Here is a 20,725-nt window from a genome sequence, read left to right on the forward strand (position 1 = left end):
GGTTGTTATGCATGATTGCATGAATTGGTCAATTGTTATGCCCAATTAGACCCTTCCGAACCGCCTGCATCCATCTCGAAACCCAGAGATCGTCAGTGCTGGATACCAAACCCAGGTTCCTCTCATCTTCTGATTGAAGCGGCCGAAGCTGCATTTGACGTCAACAGAAACAGACTCAAACACAATTGACCACCAGCAATCATTCAATCCCTGACCCTTGACCGCAAGTCCATCTATGCCTGTCAGATTCTTCTCAGCTGAAAAGGCCAAGAACTGATCAATTCTTGTGATATCCAACACGTACCTGCATCTCTGAGGTGATCACCAATCATCCCCCTCGAGAATGTCGTCCCGCTGCAAGACATCTCATCTCATCTCATCACACTGCAAGGAACAAGCTTATCCTCTCGCCTACTTTGTCCAACCCCAATCCCTCAACCCATCTCTCGCCCTCGGAGCATTTCTTCCAGTCTACCATCTCCCCAGTTCATATTTATCGCATCATTATCGTCTACATGTCATCAAGATGTCCCCTCTCAACCAATCCCTTCCACAGATCAACGGTCGCATCAACAGGCTATCTCGTATTCTCTGCATACAAAAAACCTCCGAAGATACCGTTTCTCGCACAGCATGTGGTTCGTAAGCCATTGTGACACGTGTTGATAAGGTTCTCATCTAAGAGTACGAGATTTCCCCCAAGGACACCCAAACTGTTGTTATTTAAAGCTAACATCAAGGATGATCCTTTCTTTGTGGCTTGCGATATTGAAGGGCCTCAAAAATATCTGTTAATATATTGGTCTCATCAGCCGATCTCAATCTTTTTAGCAGTGGCATTTCATGTTGTGCTACACCAAAGTTAAGATGACATACGCCTCAAACTCGCGGACCTCAAGACGTCATTCTGTCGAGCAGTATACCGATGAAATGGGTATATAAGATATGTCTCTGTCATTCAATGCTGGATCATGAAATGGCCTAGAAGGCATCCGTTCGTTACAGTCATTCGTTTAACCCTCATTATGAAGTCAATTACTCTCCTCCTCGCCTTTCTGGCGAGTTCCGTCATCGCCTCTCCGTGGAATACAATGTTCAGCCGTGCTCTTGAGAAACGACAAGCTGGACGATGTGGAACGGGGTTTGGAACAGTCTGCGGACGAAATGAATGCTGTTCCAGCGCTGGGTGAGTCACTCAACCCCTTCTTCAATTGCGTACTGACCTTCAAAGATGGTGCGGAACTGGATATCTTTACTGCTCTGCTCCCTCGTGTCAGATCGAGTATGGGCCTGGCTGCGACGCAAACGTTCGTCCAAATGGCCCTGATACAACAAGCGTTGCTCGTCCGAAAGTCGGAAGTATTCCGTATGGTCAAGCTATTTATCGGTGTAACCGCAACGGCGACATTGCATTGACGTACGATGATGGACCGTATACTTACACCGAAGATCTTCTCGATCTTCTCCAGGTACGTCACCTCCTCACTTGTTTAATCTCTCTAATAATTATAGCGCTACAATGCTAAAGCAACATTCTACATCACCGGTCGCAACCTCGGAAAAGGCGCTATCAACGACCCCGATACACCATGGCCAGGGCTCATCCGCCGCATGGTTCGCGACGGTCACCAAGTCGCCAGTCACACATGGTCTCATCAACGTCTCACAACCTTGAGCCGCTCTAAGTTCTGGAACCAGATGGTTTACAACGAAATTGCCTTTGCTGATATTCTCGGTTATTTTCCCACTTACATGCGTCCTCCCTACTCTGCCAGTAATTCTACGACTGATGCATGGTTGAATGAGCTGGGATATCATGTCGCGTACTTTAATCTGGATACAGAAGGATATCTGCACGATAGTCCGAATATGATAAGTACATCTAAACAAACATGGGATAATACCGTCGAGGGTAGAAGTCCGGCGACGAACAAATGGCTTCACATCGAGCATGATCCCGTGTATCAGACTGTTTACAACCTAACAGAATACATGCTCCGCTCCATCCGCCACAACAACTTCACCGCCGTAACAGTAGGCCAATGCCTGCAAGACCCCCCGTCAAACTGGTACCGCACCGTTTCGTCTTCTTCCTCCCCCACAACATCCTCCTCATCATCGCCCACATTCCCCGCCACCACAAACGGTCACTGCGGCTCACGACACGGCGGCGCAACATGTCGCGGGGAACCCAACGGCGAGACATGCTGTTCGCAGAACGGCTGGTGCGGCGGAACAACTGATCACTGCGGGAGAGGTTGTCAGCCTGTCTTCGGGACGTGTAGAGATACGCCTGAGCCAGCGGCGCCGGGGAGATGTGGAGCTGCCCATGGGGGGGCGAGGTGTACGGAGAGTGGATGGGGATGTTGTTCGAGGGCGGGATGGTGTGGGAGTACGAGTGATCACTGTGGGACTGGATGCCAGGGAGATTTTGGGACGTGCAATTAGCCTGTGTATTGAAGTATCTGATATGTACTTAATTGGATGTGTATATGGAGACTTGGTGGAGGATGACGAGAAGGATGTAATATTAGTCCCGAGTAAACCCCCGATGTCCATTGATCTACAATATTGACATCAGTTCTGATGGCAAATGCTCGGAAGGAATTATGCCGATTCTTAGCTGAGGTTTAGAGCGTTGTGATTAATTTACGTAGTCGTGTTAATTTCAGGGGCAAGCCATTCAAGCCACGAACGTGATGCTTAATTTAGCGGAAGCTTGTTTACATTGGTCATTTGACAAGGCACTCTCTGTCATCTGTCAATCCCTCTGTCAGCTCTCTCCCTCAAAGTCTATTCTCAGAGTTTAACTCTATACAGCGTTCTTTCGCGTTCAATACGAATACTACATTCCACGGCAATCGCTTCATCGACGCTCAGACTCAGCTTGATGTAAACACTCTCCACACCAAACGCACGCCAAGCCTTCAGCCCCAGAATCTGCCTACACCATAACGAGGTTGAGTGAATCTAATTGGTCAATGCGTACGCTATTTTTCAGCTAAGGCTTTGACTGAACGTTACCCCTGAGTGTGCTGTAGGGCTGATTCATGACTGGATCACGGCACATGGACCATAACTAATATCGCAATTTGGCGACACATGGTGAATCCTTCGGGCGGTGAGTGGAAATGAAGACACACTAGCTACGGTACTAGAGAGGTCATTTACTGGGGAATATAAACTATTAAAGGATGGCTTGATCCCTCTGCGTTGCCTGTCTCTCCCTTCTTCATCTTCATCACCACTTCATCTTCAGTCCATCTCCAGTCTATCTCAACCTCAGACATCTTCAAAATGCAGTCCATCATCCTCACCTCCCTCCTGGCCACCGCCGTCAGCGCCAACTTCATGGCCCACCCGCTCATGAAGCGCGATCTCCTCGCTCCCCGCGCAACCGCCCCAGCCGTCGGTGGTATCACAGAAGAATGCCAGACCGCCATCCTCGACGTCTACAAGACTCTCCCCACCCCTCCTCCCGCCATCGTCTCCGACCTGACCGAAAACCCCCAAACGGACCCCTGCTCCTTCAGCACCCCTGCCTCTCTCTCCAAGGACTACGCCAGCTACAGCTCCCAGATTCTGTCATGGTACAGCAAGAACGAGGGCGAAATCAAGAGTGCGCTGTCTGAGTGCCCTGAGCTGAGCCAGTATGCTACTGCTGTTCCTGTTTGCGCTACTGCTGCTCTTGGTGGAAAGGGTGGTTCTGAGGATGCTACTACCACTGCTGAGAAGCCTGAGAAGACTAACGCTGCTTCTGGTGACAAGACCACTGCTGCTGCTGGGGAGGAGACTTCTGCTGAGAGTGAGGCTTCTACTCCTACCTCTTCTGCTGCTGCTGTTGAGACCAACGGTGCTGCTCGTGAGGGTGGTTTCATCTACGCTGCTGCTGCTGTTGCCGGTGTCGTTGTCGCTGCTCTGTAAGAGTCCTTCGACAAGAGTTGGTTGTTCATCTATGAGATTTAAGTTTATCTGTTTTTAATACAAGACATGTCTCTTTCAAACACCTCATCTGAATGTAATCATAAGCATCATTAAACATGGTCGTCTCAATATAGTCATAACATCCAGTCTAATCTATGTCCATCAACCAACCGTTTGAGTGTAACGCCACATCCATTGGTTTGGTCTCACTATAGTCCAAGCTTATTCCCACGATTGTCATTCTTTGTTTGACTACTTTGACTCATCAACACTCAACTCACTGTGTGTCAAACAATACATACTAACAAACAAGTAGCAAAGCGTTCACACAGTCTATCGCTTTCACTGTCATCCGTGCCCTCAACGCCAAGACACTTATTCACTCCCACCAAACGCCGCGATACGGGATGGACAAAGAATATCAAGACCTGTCACAAAGAGCTCCCTCCTCAAAGCTCAAATATCAGCTGGCCTGTCTCTTTCATCATTCATAAAGACGATACCGTCCCTCTCTCTGCTCGATCTGGTTCTCTCACCTTACAACTTCAACCATGGACGCGAAACTCACCATCGCCGACAAGCTCGGCCGCGGCTTGACAAACGGCATCTCCTTCGTAACTCGCAAATGGAAGGTCATCATGCTAAGCTACGTCTTCATCATCTCAATCGGTAGCGCTCTTCTCTACTTTCACGACGGTTCGTTTCCTCTTCTCCCATTCACCTCTCTCTGCCCTCTCCTCCACTTCTTAGCATCTACTAACACCCTCAGAACAACCCTCCCTCCACACCCGAAGCTGGGGCGGTTTCTCCGAGCGTCCCCTCACAGAGAAATGCTACCGCCAAGAACGCACCGCCATGATTCTCTCCCTCCTCTTCGGAACTCTCGGTGTTGATCAATTCTACGCTCATCACTGGCCTCTCGCCGTGTTCAAACTACTCACGGTTGGGGGTTTGGGACTCTGGTCGTTCGTTGATATGATTCTTTGGATTGTGGGTGGTGTGTATGGAACGCCTGGGTGTCCTGGGGGGAGTTCGAAGGTTTGGCAGTATTAGGAGGCTTGGGGTTGAGGAGAGCTGGTGGTGGGGGTGAGCAGTCAGTTATCATTCTTTTTGGTGGATTATGTTAGTGGTGTTCGCGAGATTGCGATGATTTGGTGATGGGGATTAAATAAAACGATCGCGAGGTCATTCATTCTTTGGAGTTTGTAAATGTCGGTTGACTTACACGAAGTGGTTGAAGCTGCAAGTCTACGGCACAGTAACACTGGCATCTCTCAGCCTCATCTTCAGCTTGTACAGCCTCAACCAAGCATCAGGCCCTGACATCAAGCTTGACCACTGAGCTGAACGCCATTTCGGGGTCCAGTTGAGGCTTGCCTCAATAAAGCCACCTCACAAATACACGTCTGAACCCCCGTCCATCAATACAGCCCTGTAATCAATGCCACAAGACCTCACAGCAGTAACCTCACGACTTCATCACACATCACAAATAACTGCCATGTTTCTTTTCATTATACTCATTGATGCCATAGCAACCCTGACGAAATGACCAAACCTTTTCTACACCAGCCATCTAAGCATAAAAAGCACATATCACATTCTACTCCTCATCCTCCTCACTCTCCTCATCCTCAGCTTCCGGCTCACTCTCAGCCTTCTGTCCATTAACGGGCTCTGCCACACTCACGCCACCCTCCTTCTCGAGCTTGAGCCACTCATCCCACTCAGGGAAGAGGTCGTCGTCCTCACCGGGCACACCAATCAACTTGGCCACCCTGGCCTTCTTGTTCTTCTCCAAGTTCTCCTTCCACTCGTTTACTACCGGTACAGTCAGGCTGGGTTGGTAGGTTTGAGAGAAGAGGACTGCTTCGGCGAGACGGCCTGTTTCGGTGAGGATCTTTGTGCAGGCCTCGATGTTGCCGAGAAGCCATTGGCATGAGAAGGCGACGTTGTGGGAGCCGGCTTCTTGTGCTTGGGCGGCGAGGGCAGCGAGGCCATCGCGGTCGCCTGTTGATGAGTGGAGAAGCAAAAGAGATCCGAGATCCTTGGCGTGGGTGAAGCACTCAGCAGCGAGGGCGACATCCCAAGCTGATAGAGCAGCATCACCAACAGTCTTCCACTTGTGATCAGCATCAGCCTCACGAGCAAGGTCCAGCGCAATGGCAAGTTCATTCAATGCCAAAGCAAGCTCAAACTTATGCTCAGGATCTGTCGCAACCTCCAACGCAAGCTCCTTGTGGCCTTGACCTTCCAAGAATCGCGCAATCTTGTTGAGTTGATCATGGGGAATTGTTGGTAACAGCTCAGCAGCTGTCTCCATATCCTCTCGGAGGACAAGAGTCTGGTACTCAAGAACGGGGAGAGACAGACCGAAAGAAGTGACGTTGACATCCTTGTCGGCAAGGTAAATTCGAGAATCGCGCTGAATGTAGCCCAGGATGTACTGGGGCTTGTCGAAGTGGGAGATGGTGTAGGTCTGGTCGCCGACGAGGTAGTTGAGTCGGTTGGTGCTGTTGGTGTAGATGAAGCAGTCACCGATCCATTCGCCAGTTCGGACACTATATCGTTAGCAGGGCAGATGAAGGGGGAACGGGGAACATACGACTCGCTAATGTCAGTGATGACCTCAAAGGCAGCCTCAACACCATCCTCCTCAACTTGTCCGGATTGGACAGCCTCAACATAGTTCTCGCGAGAGAATCGCAGAACGTAAAAGGTATCCTCACAAGCAATTGCCACAAGCTCTCCGCTATCGGACCAGTAGACCTGCTTAGGCTCAACCTCGATTCTTCGAACAAGACCACCAGTAGCCCAATCGAAGAAAGAGACACCACCTTGTCCTGTAACACCGAGAAGAACACCGCCATGGAGTCTCTCAGCTTGGAATCCAACATCAAGGCCGCCGCTCTTCTCGACAAAGTTCTTGAAGATCTTGACGCTCATGGCTGACTCTCGGATAGCAAAGTCATTGCTGTTCTCTTTGGAAGCCCAGACAAAGTCAAGCGCCGAACCGAAAGCCTTGTTTCGCCAGGCGAGGGCAGTGTAGATGATGTATTCGCCATCACCGCAGACAGCGACAAATCGACCGTTGGGAGAGTGGATAAGTGTTTGGGGATAGACTTCGCAGGTGCCAAGATCCTTGGTGGGGAGGGAGATCGGTTCGTTGTCCTTGATAGAGGCATCTGTCTTGTTAGCGTTGTCCAGCCTCAGTGCATCTGGGTACATACCTCCTCCCTTGATGATTGAAGAGACAACCTCGTTATGTCGGGCCCAGATGAGCTTGCCGGATGCATCCATGGATACAGCAGGCTCCTCACGACCAAGCTTGACAACAACAGCACCATCGTCGAAACCAACAGCGACACCCTGCTTGCCCTTTTGATACGAGACACACCAAGCTCGCTCCAGACTATAGTTGAGGGATTGCTCGAATCGGTAGGTGTTGGCGTGCCATATTCTTATCGTACCGTCCTCGGAACCGGAAATGATGACAGGCAATTCGGGGTGATAGCAGGCAAACGAAACGTTGTTGGTGTGGCCTTCAAGAGTAGCGATCAGGGACTTTGTGGTGTAATCCCAAATCTTGACAGTTCGGTCGTCAGATGTGGTGAGGAGGTAAGGCTTGTCGGAGTGAGGGTAGTAATCGACGTGGTTAACACCCTTGGTCTCATGAGCCTCGAGGGTGAAGTTGGGAGTAGAAGAACCAAGACTCCAGATCTTGACAGTTCGATCAAGACAAGCCGAAGCAAAGGTGTTTGTATCCTTGGGGTTAATGGCCAAACCCATGACATAATGACCATGACCCTCAAAGACCTGCACACACTTCCAACCCTTCTCCCAATCCCAAAGCTTGATGGTCATGTCATCGGAGGCAGTCAAGACGAACGGCTGTGTGGGGTGAACGGCGATAGCTCGAATGTAGTCGGGGTGCGCCTCGAAAGAGGTGATCTTCTCGGAGGTGTTGTAGTTGTAGACTCGTAGTTGGAAATCATCGGAACCGCAGACAATCCAGTTTTTCCTGGCGATGAATCGACCGGCGCGAACGGGGACATCGGTGAGCTCAAAGGTCTTGACGATCTGTTGGGTTTCGTGGGACCAGATGTAGACGTGGCCTATACTGTCAGCATTGGATTTCGAGCAGCAACACGAACATACCGCTGTAGAGGGTTGTGAGAATCCATGGCTCGTGAGGATGAAAGTCAATGCCCTTGACTCGCTCACTGCGAGCGTAGAGCTGGCGCTGTATTGCGAAACGTGTCAGCTCAGATCGCAGAAGTCAAGCTGCCGCCGCAGATATCAGTGCGCTCGCTCAAGAAATAGCATGATGCTAATCATCGGGCGCACTGCAGCAAGTTACCAAACTGACCTTGACGTCTAACTTCATCTTGTCGTGTGTCGTCGCTGTCGCGTTGCGCAGTTGAAGTTGCAAGCTGTCCAGCAAGGGCGGTGATATCGAGGTAGTGGGGTTGAAGTTAAGAATCCCTGAAGGAGGCTACCATGCAGGATGACAGCGGTCGCAAGTGCACAGAGTTTGGGGGAGGATTTAACAAAAAAGAAGAGGGTCAACCGCTAATCATCAATCGTGTGTTTGAATTGATCAAGCTTAAGCTCGTGTATATCGATTTGGAGCTCCCCAAAATGTGTCCTGCGTCTCTTGCCAGGCTGGCCATGGGTGTGGTGTTGGCCTGAAGTGTCAGGCTCCACCTCCTTATCCCTTCTTATCAGGGATACTCCAGAAAAGGGGGTTGTAGGGTAGTTGATTGAGATAGTCACAGAACTGAATAAAATATCATGATGTTGAGTATTGGGTGCTTGCCGACATGAATGGAGTTGTTTCTACATAATATCTTTGTACACTTTTTCTCCTTAACTGATTTCCGTGGTTGAGTCGTCTGAGTGAGGTCAATTGTTGATACGCTGTACCGTCTTATTACAGCATCACTTGCATGTCTCCAGCTCATAAACGTTTAGGCTATGTGAGGATGAGTTTCGACCGCCCTAAGACAAATATTTACCTATGTGCAGAATAAACTAAAAATATTCTGATTCTGTTTATAGATCCTCCACATAACTCAGCCAAGATATCTCGACACGCGTCGTCTTCGTACATGATGAAAAGTGTGGCTGTACAACAAGTTGGTTGCTTCACATCAACGATCAATCAACACTGTACGCCAATTGACGCTCTTTGGCTCCCGGCTGCTCAGCTGCTTGGGCATTAATGACACTGTCTATGAACTAGTCTCGCTTCTCCTTCTCATTTACCCCTTATGTTATGGATTATTTGGCTGGACCTCGCTCTAGGCTCATTCTCTAGCTGATCAACAAAGCTAGAGCCCGTGGCTGTGGCTTGAAATCGACCTTACGGGATTACTCCATACCATCTCCACAGTCTGAGCTCCTGTGTCGCAGACTGAGACACTGTGTTTCCAGCACCCAGAACAGCACTACCAGCGACCCTAGCTCACAGTGCGGTTGCCCACGGGAAGATCCACTCTTTCTGCTGTCGCCCAATGGGCCTTGGATGTCATAGTAATCCCCTTCTTTCCATCCCCCGTATCCACCTCATTCATATCTCGGCTGGTCTTGTCTCGGGCTCTTGTGCTTCGCCTCCTCCTCATATTCAACCTCTGCCATCTTTGTTCAATTTGAACCCTCTTTCCCTTCCAACCAGTCGGCGCACAATCTCCTTTCGTCTCGTCGACTTGCGATCCTTCCATATAAACAAACAGCGGCCGGTTTACGCTTCCCACGCATGCGGGGTTACAAATCATCCATTTGTTGAACACTCTGCCACGCCATCAGCCTCTTGCTTGATCAGGAGTTTGTCAGCGTGCAGTGAACACTCGTTGCTTGACTCTTCGATCTTGCAACTCTCGTTGGCTATAGATCCTTGACTCCAACCATCAAATACCTCGTTGATATCAACAACAATGTCTTGGAAGCTTACCAAGAGTAAGTTTACATACATGTCCGATATCTGTCGCATCACTAACATCTATCAGAGTTAAAGGAAACCCATCTGGGTCAATCCTTGAGCCCTTTCTCTCGATCCCCCTCTACTTCAACCATCACCGACAAGGAAAAGGATGGACAGGCTAGCGGCGCTGTTACGCCTACAACGGAAAATGCCATAGGTGAGCAAATTGGACTGGAATACAGTCAGTATCTGACTTGAACAGCTGCCTCTGAGGCCATGACACAGGCCCCTGTTGTTAAGCCCCCCAAGCCCGGTATTCTCGTTGTTACCCTCCACGAAGGTCAAGGATTTTCTCTTCCTGAGCAGCACCGAAGTGCTTTTGCCTCGTCACATCAAGGATCGATGTCTTCGTCCAACGCTCTTGGCATGTCTGGTTCTGTTCGGCCAGGATCTTCACAACGTGTCGCCGGATCATTTGTTAACGGCAGTAACCGACCACACTCTTCCGCTGGCGGCTTCAACGGCATCCCCACCAACCACGGCCGAATTTCTGGAAAGTACATGCCATACGCCCTCCTCGATTTCGACAAGGTCCAGGTCTTTGTCAACTCGGTCGATGGAAACCCTGAGAACCCTCTGTGGGCCGGTGGAAACACCCAGTACAAGTTCGATGTGTCAAGAGTGACAGAGCTCGTCATTCATCTGTACATGCGCAACCCGAATGCGCCACCCGGATCTGGACGAAGCCAGGATATTTTCCTTGGTGTTGTCCGCATCAACCCCCGATTCGAAGAGAGACAGCAATACGTGGAGGACCCCAAGGCTAGCAAGAAGGACCGCGAGAAGGCTGCTGCTGAGCACGCAGCGCGCAATGGTCACCAAGGCGCCGAGTGGGTTGATGTGCAATATGGAACTGGTAGAATCAAGGTTGGTGTTGAGTATGTCGAGACTCGAGCAGGTAAGCTCAAGATTGAAGACTTTGAGCTACTCAAGGTCGTCGGTAAGGGCAGTTTCGGCAAGGTCATGCAGGTACGCAAGAAGGACACAAACCGAATTTACGCCCTCAAGACAATCCGAAAGGCGCACATCATTTCACGATCCGAAGTCGCCCATACACTCGCTGAGCGATCTGTGCTGGCACAGATCAACAACCCTTTTATCGTACCTCTCAAGTTCAGTTTCCAGTCACCGGAGAAGCTTTACTTTGTTCTCGCCTTTGTCAACGGAGGAGAGCTGTTCCACCACTTGCAAAAGGAGCACCGATTTGACGTCAACCGATCCCGCTTTTACACTGCTGAGCTTCTGTGCGCTTTGGAATGTCTGCACGGCTTCAGCGTCATTTACAGAGATCTTAAGCCCGAGAACATTCTTCTGGATTACCAAGGTCATATCGCTCTTTGCGACTTTGGTCTCTGCAAGCTTGATATGAAGGATGAGGACCGAACCAACACATTCTGTGGCACACCCGAGTATCTTGCTCCAGAGTTGTTGATGGGTCAAGGTTACAACAAGACCGTCGATTGGTGGACTCTTGGTGTTTTGCTGTATGAGATGTTGACAGGTCTGCCACCTTTCTACGATGAGAACACCAACGAGATGTACCGCAAGATTTTATCAGAGCCTCTTCACTTCTCGGATGTTGTTCCTCCAGCTGCCAAGGACCTTCTTACCAAGCTTTTGAACCGCAACCCTGAGGAGCGACTTGGTGCCAATGGATCAGCTGAGATCAAGGCGCATCCTTTCTTCCATGCTATTGACTGGAGAAAGCTTCTACAGCGCAAGTACGAGCCTACATTCAAGCCCAGCGTGGTATGTACCCTTCTTCCCAGTCTCACAAATTGAACCCAGCTAACATTTTTAGGCCGATGCTCTGGACACTGCCAACTTTGACCCCGAATTCACATCTGAAGCCCCCCAAGATTCTTACGTCGAAGGCCCCATGCTCTCCCAAACCATGCAGAACCAATTCCAAGGATTCAGCTACAACCGTCCGATCGCTGGACTGGGAGATGCAGGCGGCAGTGTCAAGGATCCATCATTTGTCGGTAGTTTGACAGATAACCGATAAATCGCTGGCTTGAAGAGAGACAAAGGTAGACAGCGAGCAGGACTGGCTGACTCGGACACGGTATCAGTCTTGTCAATGAGCCGGTTGAGGGAGGGAAACACATGTAAGCCATGATAAGCACAGCCTAGGAGGTGTGAACCTAGAGGATGAATGTAGATAAGAAGCCTTTACTTGCTTTGGCGTGTTGGAGTTTGATACACTCGTTAGTTCTGTGGATATGTCATTCTGTCAGTGTAGACTGTCTCGTCGTGACTCTGTACCGTTGACTTTGTCGTTCTTTGTTTATGGATACCTCCCTTTCGTGACAATGCTCATTGTTCCGACATTACTATGATGCAACATCAGCAAACACAATGAGCTCTCATGCCTTGGTGCTCAAACTCATTGTCCTCTGACGCCAACACAAGCTCACCTTGACAATTGACCTGTAGAGGCCATTGTACCCTATTGGAACCTCGAAAGCTATGACTGAACAGATTCCACATTCAAGCTCCAATGTCGCCGCTCAACGCTATTCAGTAGTATGGCTCTAATAACCTTCCCAACGATATTCGCCACCACATCAACTGGCAAACAGTTGTAATCAAGACACAACAAACAGACAAAAAACAAAAAGCAATGCTCACTGCAGGGTTCGAACCTGCGCACATTAAATGTAGCAGAATCCTCAGCAGTTGAGAGCTTAAGTCTGCCGCCTTAACCACTCGGCCAAGTGAGCTATTGAGAAAGACGTGATTTTTCAAGTCATAGCATGTACCAAGTTCAATACCAAGATCACCAGTTCAATTTTTCTGGTCTCCAGATTACCAGTTCAGTCTTAGGATCACGCTTTGGGGCTCCATGAGGCTTTTTCGTAAAATGTTGGGGGTTTTATGATGGATGAGGGATATCATGACAACCCTTGTTGATGAGTCTAGGCTATAGGCTGAATGAAAGGAAAACTCTTAATTGAGGCTGAGATCGGAGAGATTGCCGGTGTTGGGGGAAAGGTGAGAGCCACCTCGGGCAGGACATCGAGCAGATGTTTATTACGTTGTTGGTTAATATCTGTATCCTATATTCAGTTTCTGTAAACTCTATTCCTTATTGCTGAGACATTATCGCAAAGCTGTACAGATTTCCAGCTAGGATCTACTGGCACTGATCATGAAGAATCTCACGATAAATAAGCTGTCCTCGGTGTCTCACACGGAGGTGATGCGGGACAACCACGGCGAGTGCGCGGCATAACCGGAAACCCTGGACTACAGAGCCTCCACTGAGATTATGACGCAGGATAAAGAGGCTAATATGATTATGGAGACATGACGAAAAGATTTGGAAAAGTTCAGTCAGCCAACCTTGATGATTTGTAAATTTGGTAACAATTGTTAAGTAAGGTGGGGCTTTTGAGTTATAAGCTGTGAAGAGAGAGCTTTGCTTTTTAGCTTGGAGAGCATGGTGTAGCGTCATGCTGTCATTGGAGGGGTTAGCTGACATTTGTATGAGAGATGGACATGACAATTGAGAGGAATTGACAGAATGAGTGATAAAAAGATGTCGTATCATAACAATTCGTAGTAGTGGAAAGTGGTATCATGATAGTATCAATTAAATAAACTGTATAGAACAAGAAAGAATAGATCTGATGAAGTGGGATGATGAATGCCCCCACTCCGCCCATGCCGCTGTCTGCTCTTTCCCCTCCCCCTCCATTGGCATCGGAGCTCTACCATGAGACAAGCACCCAAGACGATTTAATCCAAAGACATAACCTCATTTCCCCTCCCACTCTTTTCTGAGCTGATATTTCTTCTCTTCTTTCCATCACCTCCATCCTTTCGCCCCCCTCAATATCTACACAACACCCAAAATGGCCCCCGCAAACACTCTCCCCGCCTGGTCTGACCTCCAAGCCCATCGCGACAGCGTAGGCAAATCCTTCGTCCTCAAGGAGGCATTCGCTTCCGACCCCCAACGATTCGACCGCTTCACCCGAACCTTCGCCTCCGACGGTGTATCCTCCGAGATCCTCTTCGACTTCTCCAAGAACTTCCTCACAGATGAGACCCTCGATCTCCTCGTCAAGCTCGCCGAGCAGGCTGGTGTTGAGAAGAAGCGCGATGCCATGTTTGCTGGTGAGAAGATCAACTTCACCGAGGGTCGCGCCGTGTACCACACTGCTCTACGAAATGTCAGTGGTTGGGATATGAAGGTTGATGGTGTTGATGTCATGAACACAAAGGGTGGTGTCAATGAGGTTCTTGAGCACATGAAGGAGTTTTCTGAGCAGGTTCGAAGTGGAGAGTGGAAGGGATATACTGGCAAGAAGCTTACAACCATTATCAACATTGGTATTGGTGGTTCTGATCTGTAAGTCCCTCGAATGCTCCTCTTATACTGGACTGACATCTTGCAGCGGCCCTGTCATGGTCACTGAAGCTCTCAAGCACTACGGCGCTGAAGACATGACCCTTCACTTCGTCTCCAACATTGACGGAACCCACATCGCCGAGGCCCTCAAGAACTCTGACCCCGAGACCACCCTCTTCCTCATCGCCTCCAAGACCTTCACCACCGCAGAGACCACCACCAACGCCAACACAGCCAAGAAGTGGTTCCTCGAAAAGACCGACAACAAGGGCGACATCGCCAAGCACTTTGTTGCTCTCTCCACCAACGAGGAGGAGGTCACCAAGTTTGGTATCGACAGCAAGAACATGTTTGGCTTTGAGAGCTGGGTTGGTGGTCGATACTCTGTCTGGAGTGCCATTGGTCTGAGCATTGCTCTCTACGTTGGCTTTGACAACTTCCACAAGTTCCTTAGCGGTGCTCATTCCATGGATAAGCACTTCCGTGAGACTCCTCTTAAGGACAACATTCCTGTTCTTGGTGGTCTTTTGAGTGTCTGGTACTCTGACTTTTTCCAGGCTCAGACTCACCTTGTTGCTCCGTAAGTCAGTCGGAACTATGCGAATCTACAAGCTAACAATTATAGCTTCGACCAATACCTCCACCGATTCCCTGCCTACCTCCAGCAGCTTTCTATGGAGTCCAACGGCAAGACCATCACCTCTGATGGATCTTCTGCCAAGTACACCACTGGTAAGTGGATAGCCTCCCGCATGAGACCCCCCAGCTAACCGTCAGGCCCCATCCTCTTCGGCGAGCCTTGCACCAACGCTCAGCACTCCTTCTTCCAGCTCGTCCACCAAGGCACCAAGCTGATCCCCACCGACTTCATCCTCGCCGCCAAGTCTCACAACCCTGTCAGCGACAATCTCCACCAGAAGATGCTTGCCTCCAACTACTTCGCCCAAGCTGAGGCTCTCATGGTCGGCAAGACAGACGAGCAGGTCCGTGCCGAGGGTACTCCCGAAGAGCTTGTTCCTCACAAGCGCTTCCTGGGCAACCGACCCACGACCTCCATCCTTGTCGGCGGCGCCATTGGTCCCGCCGAGCTGGGTGCCCTGATCGTCTACTACGAGCACCTCACCTTTACCGAGGGTGCTATCTGGGACATCAACAGCTTTGACCAGTGGGGTGTTGAGCTGGGCAAGGTTTTGGCCAAGAAGATTCTCAAGGAGCTTGATGAGGCTGGTAATGGTGAGGGACACGATGCTTCTACTGGTGGACTCATTGGAGCGTTCAAGAAGTATGGTAACTAAAAGGAGGATTGAGTGTTAATGTGTAGCGAGTGGAACGATGTTGATAATGATTAAAGATAGCATGAATAAGTTTGACGGCCTATGTTCTGGACCTGGGATTTAAGTTGTGCATGGTGTCGCTGTACAAGTAGACGGAAGTATCTGTCTCTCTCAAATTGTCAAGAGTAGCACTGATCGATGTGTATCGTGATTATCTGCATACCTTTTCCAGATCACCCTGTTATTCTCAGATGTCGACTCCATTGTAGCATCGACATCAAACACGGCACAAGAGGACGGCACAAGTACACCATGCATCTGCGCGATTTCTCACATTTACATCTTAAATCGCAACACCTTGTTACTTGCATTTATATTAATGACACGTGGAATAAAGACACCTCGGTCTACATATGTTTTTGTCTCAACGTTCCGTGTTTCCGGCAGAAGTATGCATTTCCGGATTAGGCAGCGTCACTGCATCTGAGAGAAAGCGATTTGAGTGTAAGTGCGTCTGAGAGCACTGCCACGTTTTGAGAGCATTGGTGCTGTTAGAGTCTAGGCGCATTGAGAGTGCTACGTTTGAGAACATTGGTCCATTTGAGCGTCAGTGGTGAGACGAGCAGGTGAGGTTCGCATGTGGAGTTTTGCGGGGGAATATGGGGAAGAGGGGGGAATACTCCTCTGAGGGTGTATAAGGGTGGTATGTTTATGAGATATATCACGCAGCAACTTATCACATCGGGGTTATAACGGTGCTTTTTATTTTCGCGGGGAGAACCCCAGACCTCGATGTGCAGTGGACTGGAGTGAGATGGAGGGCGGGGAAATGGAGATTACTATCAAGGCTTGCATGTTGGTTGACGTGCGAGAGTGTTGCTTGGGTCTTGATCGTCAAGGTGCTGTGATGATGTTGACTTATCACGATATTTACTGTACAGCGGGAGTTAATTCGGCTCATGTCGGAAACAACATGTTTATTTTCTGAGTCTGGGTTGGAAAACGACGATCTCTTGAAACGAGAACAAAAGATCGTCATTTCAAGTCACGGCATCCGAAGCGAGGTTTTTGCATGCAGTGATTCCATCTGAATAAGCCGCAGTCAAAGCGAATACTGCATCTGCCAATCAATCCAACCAAACACAGCCAATCCAAACGAACCAAACCAATCAATATCAGCAATGCCAAACCAGTCCAGCCAAACCATACCAGCGCAATCCGTTCTGATTTCGTCAGTCCAACTCCACTCACACTAACCCTCCTCAATGCAATACAACAAGACACGGAAGAATTTTTGTGCAGGTCATTGTCATTGGTAAGTGTGAGTGGGTAGCCTCTGACGTCGCCCCCTAGAAATTTGAGGCTTTTCACGATGTTCTCGTCCCGCGTCGATGACGAGATCTTTGAGTGGTTCAATTGCAGTTTTTCTTGGTTGGAGATATGCTATGCTACATCGGTGTGGGATAGTGGCTTGGACCCCTAGACCCTTGAGATGGGAGACAGTAACAAACGGTTCAATACACCTCCATGATATATCAGTAAAGATGAAGATGATAGGCTTGGATCTGGGTTCCGAAATTTGCTGAGTCGTATAACAAGATTCAGCCTGAAGAGATACAGTTTCCCTTTCCCAGATCAACAGGTCCCGCGGTAACCGACCGAAGATAACTGAAGCCATCACCAATCAGAATACGGCGCTAAACAGGTGAACGCCTGAACGGTCCATCTTGGCTTTATTGCTCCACCGACGGTTGATTCGCTGCAGCGTTATCTACGGAGGGAGGCTATGCTAGAACGGAAGCGGGTTGTCGGGGTTGAGGGCCGAACGGAAATGGGTTATGAAATGCCTCAAGCACTCAGATAGAATACGCCCTTAAAGTTGAGCCAGTTTGAGGTTGAGGGAATTATGCTTGAATAGTGGCATGGTTCGGTGATTCTACGGTAGAGAGAGAGAGAATACGGTGGCAGAAATGATCCGTTTCACCCCTGGAAAAACAGGAACCAGACCAGAGAGGCTCAAGGGGAGGGGGTAACCCTGGATGTAGGATATGACGTATTAGTATGCAGTTTGTACTTCATTGGGAGAGTAAGACAATGGCGCCCATATCTGACGGATGCAGTTACACAGATGATAACGATATTTGTTTACTTGTGATTATTGGTACGAGAGCACGAGACAGTAACACAGAGCACGAGATACACCACAAGTCCTATCATTATCTCAACAATTACACGTGCTGCATAAACTTGAACAGTCTAGATTTGCGCTTACAACGTTGTTATACACGCACCGGAATATTTTGCATGTGTGATACCCCAAGCATTGCCGAAAGTCTTCACATGCATGAAGCCCGTTTCAACAATCATCATCATCAGTCACTTTCACTAGCCTCAAAAGCACACACGAAAAGCCGCCGTGAGCGCCGTCTAATTGTACCTAACTCCCCATCTCCACACCCCTGCATCGTGAGTGAGTAAGAAAACAGAGAACCCTTGTTTGGGGCTCAGACGGAGGGGAATGGCCGAAATACCGACGACGTTGAAAACATATGATGGTGATAATCAAGTCATGAAAAATGGAAATTAAAATATGTCATAAAATAGGGGGAGTTAAAAAAGGAATAAAAAAAAAAGGAGAAGAGGACCATAGATCGAAAGTCATCGTGATATTGAAGAAAGTGATGTCAAATGCCCCAGAGAAAGAGAATTGTGGAAAACCTGGGGTGTTCAACTTATGCTCTGGAAGTACATTTTTAGTGTTGCACTGCGTTGGAGAGAAAAAACCACAGTCTTTCAGCGACCCACGATGCAGACAGTCGACGTCAGAGGTGGGATTGGCACGAAAACGGTTACTTGACAGGATATCCACTTGACGGATCGAGTGGTATCCAGACGATTCTAGGTTAGTAATTGTTTCTATTGTTTCCATGATATTTGCAGTATATATCTCGTGAAGAAACCCCAAGATAAACAGTCGTGGCAACATCTCATAAATATGAATACCCTGAAAATGAAGCATGTGGCGTGAGACAGGGTCTTTTCTTCACTGAGGCTTTTCGGGCAGAGGTGAGCGAGGTTGCAGTGAGACATGCATGCATAACACCCCCAGCCCCTGTGCGAACACCCTGTAGAGGGCCGGATAACCTCCGTAAGGCAGTGGAGGCTTCGCCAGTTACGGTCGGTGAAACGGTAGAGGGGTGATCCACATGGTGAGGTTTGTTATGTGGTTTCAATTGTTTGTCAGCTTATTGGAGGCCTATTGTACAGTTGTCATCTATGAGTGAGATGTTATTGACCTCTATCTCTGCCTTGGGCTTGATGTTATATGGATACGGTTCGGCGAGGCTACGGTGTAATGATAACAGTGAGGTGAGCACCGTATCCAATGGATCATCACTAGGATAGGCACGGGCTAGAGTATTGGATGGTTGTTTGACAAACAGACGGCGCCAAGCCAAAGAGTCAGAGTGCTGAGGTCACCAAATACAGAGAGAGTCCACTGTACCGATGATGGCATGGTACAAGTACTGATACAACACAACCGTACTGTACGGGCTGTGACTGTGAGTCGGGCTATACTTGGCATGGTCTCCACTTGCCCGAGTTGAACTCAAACTTGACTCGGTGGGACCTGCCAGACCAAACCGGACCCATAGCCCAGTCGTGACCAGGGCAGGAACGATACGTACCATGATGGCATCAATGGGTCCCCTTCCCGTCATCGTCACCCTCACCCTCCAAGAAAGACAAGGAGGGTGGCTTTGGTCTAGACATATAAACTCGTCTCTCCCCCCTCGATACGGTCACCGTTTTCATCCATTCCATTCATCACCACTTCACTCCTAAACATTCTTCTATTGCTTCCTATTGAGGCATTCGAATTCATCCATTGAGACATTCTTACACACTACCACTTACACATCATCCCAACAACCACAATCATGGGCAAGACTGCTGTTCACTTTGGCGCTGGCAACATCGGTATGTCTCGTCTCACCCAACGCTCTAACCTCTCATGCTAACTATTCAGGCCGTGGCTTTGTTGCCTGCTTCCTTCACAACTCTGGCTACGATGTCGTCTTCGCTGATGTCAACGAGACAATCGTCAACCAACTCAACAACACTCCCTCATACCGCGTCATCGAAGTCGGCTCTGAAGCAACCGTCGAGAACACCATCACAAATTACAAGGCCATCAACTCGAGAACACACGAGGAGGATCTGATCGAGACCATTCGAACTGCTGAAATCGTCACCTGCTCAGTCGGTCCCAACATCCTCAAGTTTATCGCCCCTGTCATCGCCAAGGGTATCGACCGCCGATCAACAGAAGAGTCTCCCCTGCATGTCATTGCTTGCGAGAACGCCATCGGTGCCACTGATACCCTTGCCGAGCACATCAAGAACAACACTGATGCCTCTCGTCTTGAGGATCACCACCTCCGAGCCCGATATGCCAACTCTGCTATCGACAGAATCGTTCCCGCTCAGGACCCCGATGCTGGTCTTGACGTGACACTCGAGAAGTTCTTTGAGTGGGTCGTTGACCGCACTCCCTTTGAGGATGTTGGTATCCCCGACATCAAGGGCATCAACTGGGTTGACAACCTCGAGCCCTTCATTGAGCGCAAGCTCTTCACTGTCAACACTGGCCACGCCACCGCTGCCTACCACGGTTACAACCGAAGAAAGCGCACTGTCTACGATGCTCTCCAGGACAAGGACATCATGGCCGAGGTTCGCGGTGCACTTATGGAGACCAAGAACCTGATTGTCTCCAAGCATGCGATTGACGAGGAGGCTCAAGCCGCCTACGTCGAGAAGATCATTAAGCGAATTGGCAACCCCCATCTTGAGGATGCCGTCGAGCGTGTCGGCCGTGCTCCTCTCCGAAAGCTTTCCCGCAAGGAGCGATTCATCGGCCCTGCTGCTGAGCTTGCTGAGAACGATCAGCCCATCAAGTACCTCCTCGACGCCATTGAGATGGCCTTCCGTTTCCAGAACGTTCCCGATGACGAGGAGTCCAAGCAGCTCGCCGAGATCATGTCCGAGAACGGCCCTGAGGATGTTGTCAAGCAGGTCTGCGGTATTCAGGACAACGAGAAGATCTTCCCCCAATTGGTCAACGTTGTCCAGCGTGTCCAGGCCGACAGCAGTGAGGATTAAGCGATTTCATTCGGCGCG

At 49.5% G+C, this 20,725-nt stretch overlaps 7 protein-coding genes and 1 non-coding gene across 8 annotated transcripts; 6 read left to right on the forward strand and 2 right to left on the reverse strand.

Annotated features, from left to right (window-relative positions):
• Positions 1-1,091: 1,091 nt before the first annotated feature.
• BKA55DRAFT_511507 (uncharacterized protein) lies at positions 1,092-2,448 on the forward strand (the record flags this gene model as incomplete). The annotated part of the gene is made up of 3 exons (XM_046187715.1): positions 1,092-1,186; positions 1,232-1,469; positions 1,513-2,448. The coding sequence occupies 3 exons, from the start codon at positions 1,092-1,094 to the stop codon at positions 2,446-2,448; spliced, it is 1,269 nt and encodes a 422-aa protein (XP_046049614.1).
• An 849-nt stretch (positions 2,449-3,297) lies between these two features.
• Positions 3,298-3,924, forward strand: BKA55DRAFT_539853 (uncharacterized protein; the record flags this gene model as incomplete). Its single annotated transcript, XM_046190195.1, has 1 exon — positions 3,298-3,924. The coding sequence occupies one exon, from the start codon at positions 3,298-3,300 to the stop codon at positions 3,922-3,924; it is 627 nt and encodes a 208-aa protein (XP_046049615.1).
• Positions 3,925-4,475: 551 nt separating this feature from the next.
• On the forward strand, positions 4,476-4,977 carry BKA55DRAFT_539854 (uncharacterized protein; the record flags this gene model as incomplete). The annotated part of the gene is made up of 2 exons (XM_046190196.1): positions 4,476-4,620; positions 4,694-4,977. The coding sequence occupies 2 exons, from the start codon at positions 4,476-4,478 to the stop codon at positions 4,975-4,977; spliced, it is 429 nt and encodes a 142-aa protein (XP_046049616.1).
• Positions 4,978-5,118: 141 nt separating this feature from the next.
• On the reverse strand, positions 5,119-8,645 carry BKA55DRAFT_569182 (coatomer WD associated region-domain-containing protein). Its single transcript, XM_046192899.1, has 5 exons — positions 8,294-8,645; positions 8,083-8,167; positions 7,155-8,039; positions 6,530-7,109; positions 5,119-6,485 (listed from the first exon to the last, which is right to left on the reverse strand). Exons 1-5 carry the CDS (start codon positions 8,309-8,311, stop codon positions 5,528-5,530), a joined length of 2,526 nt encoding a protein of 841 aa, XP_046049617.1. The 5' UTR covers positions 8,312-8,645; the 3' UTR covers positions 5,119-5,527.
• A 1,215-nt stretch (positions 8,646-9,860) lies between these two features.
• BKA55DRAFT_690531 (kinase-like domain-containing protein) lies at positions 9,861-11,915 on the forward strand (the record flags this gene model as incomplete). Its single annotated transcript, XM_046199513.1, has 4 exons — positions 9,861-9,882; positions 9,933-10,064; positions 10,110-11,656; positions 11,709-11,915. The coding sequence occupies 4 exons, from the start codon at positions 9,861-9,863 to the stop codon at positions 11,913-11,915; spliced, it is 1,908 nt and encodes a 635-aa protein (XP_046049618.1).
• A 619-nt stretch (positions 11,916-12,534) lies between these two features.
• On the reverse strand, positions 12,535-12,633 carry BKA55DRAFT_t176. The gene has a single exon. It is a non-coding gene; the product is annotated as a tRNA-Leu (tRNA).
• A 990-nt stretch (positions 12,634-13,623) lies between these two features.
• BKA55DRAFT_569188 (Phosphoglucose isomerase) lies at positions 13,624-15,871 on the forward strand. Its single transcript, XM_046192900.1, has 5 exons — positions 13,624-14,267; positions 14,314-14,847; positions 14,893-14,999; positions 15,045-15,705; positions 15,767-15,871. Exons 1-4 carry the CDS (start codon positions 13,768-13,770, stop codon positions 15,560-15,562), a joined length of 1,659 nt encoding a protein of 552 aa, XP_046049619.1. The 5' UTR covers positions 13,624-13,767; the 3' UTR covers positions 15,563-15,705; positions 15,767-15,871.
• Positions 15,872-19,482: 3,611 nt separating this feature from the next.
• Positions 19,483-20,707, forward strand: BKA55DRAFT_511302 (mannitol dehydrogenase C-terminal domain-containing protein; the record flags this gene model as incomplete). Its single annotated transcript, XM_046187693.1, has 2 exons — positions 19,483-19,522; positions 19,572-20,707. The coding sequence occupies 2 exons, from the start codon at positions 19,483-19,485 to the stop codon at positions 20,705-20,707; spliced, it is 1,176 nt and encodes a 391-aa protein (XP_046049620.1).
• Positions 20,708-20,725: the final 18 nt, after the last annotated feature.

Source organism: Fusarium redolens, assembly GCF_020744475.1.
Source record: "Fusarium redolens strain MPI-CAGE-AT-0023 chromosome Unknown BKA55scaffold_8, whole genome shotgun sequence".
Lineage (NCBI taxonomy): Eukaryota > Fungi > Ascomycota > Sordariomycetes > Hypocreales > Nectriaceae > Fusarium > Fusarium redolens.

Coding starts and splice junctions, on each gene's coding strand:
- BKA55DRAFT_569188 (XM_046192900.1), top strand. CDS start 13,768: ATGGCCCCCGCAAACACTCTCCCCGCCTGGTCTGACCTCCAAGCCCAT. Junction 14,268..14,313: donor GGTATTGGTGGTTCTGATCT/GTAAGTCCCTCG, acceptor GACATCTTGCAG/CGGCCCTGTCATGGTCACTG. Junction 14,848..14,892: donor CAGACTCACCTTGTTGCTCC/GTAAGTCAGTCG, acceptor TAACAATTATAG/CTTCGACCAATACCTCCACC.
- BKA55DRAFT_569182 (XM_046192899.1), bottom strand. Junction 7,110..7,154: donor TTCAATCATCAAGGGAGGAG/GTATGTACCCAG, acceptor CTAACAAGACAG/ATGCCTCTATCAAGGACAAC. Junction 6,486..6,529: donor ATCACTGACATTAGCGAGTC/GTATGTTCCCCG, acceptor CTAACGATATAG/TGTCCGAACTGGCGAATGGA.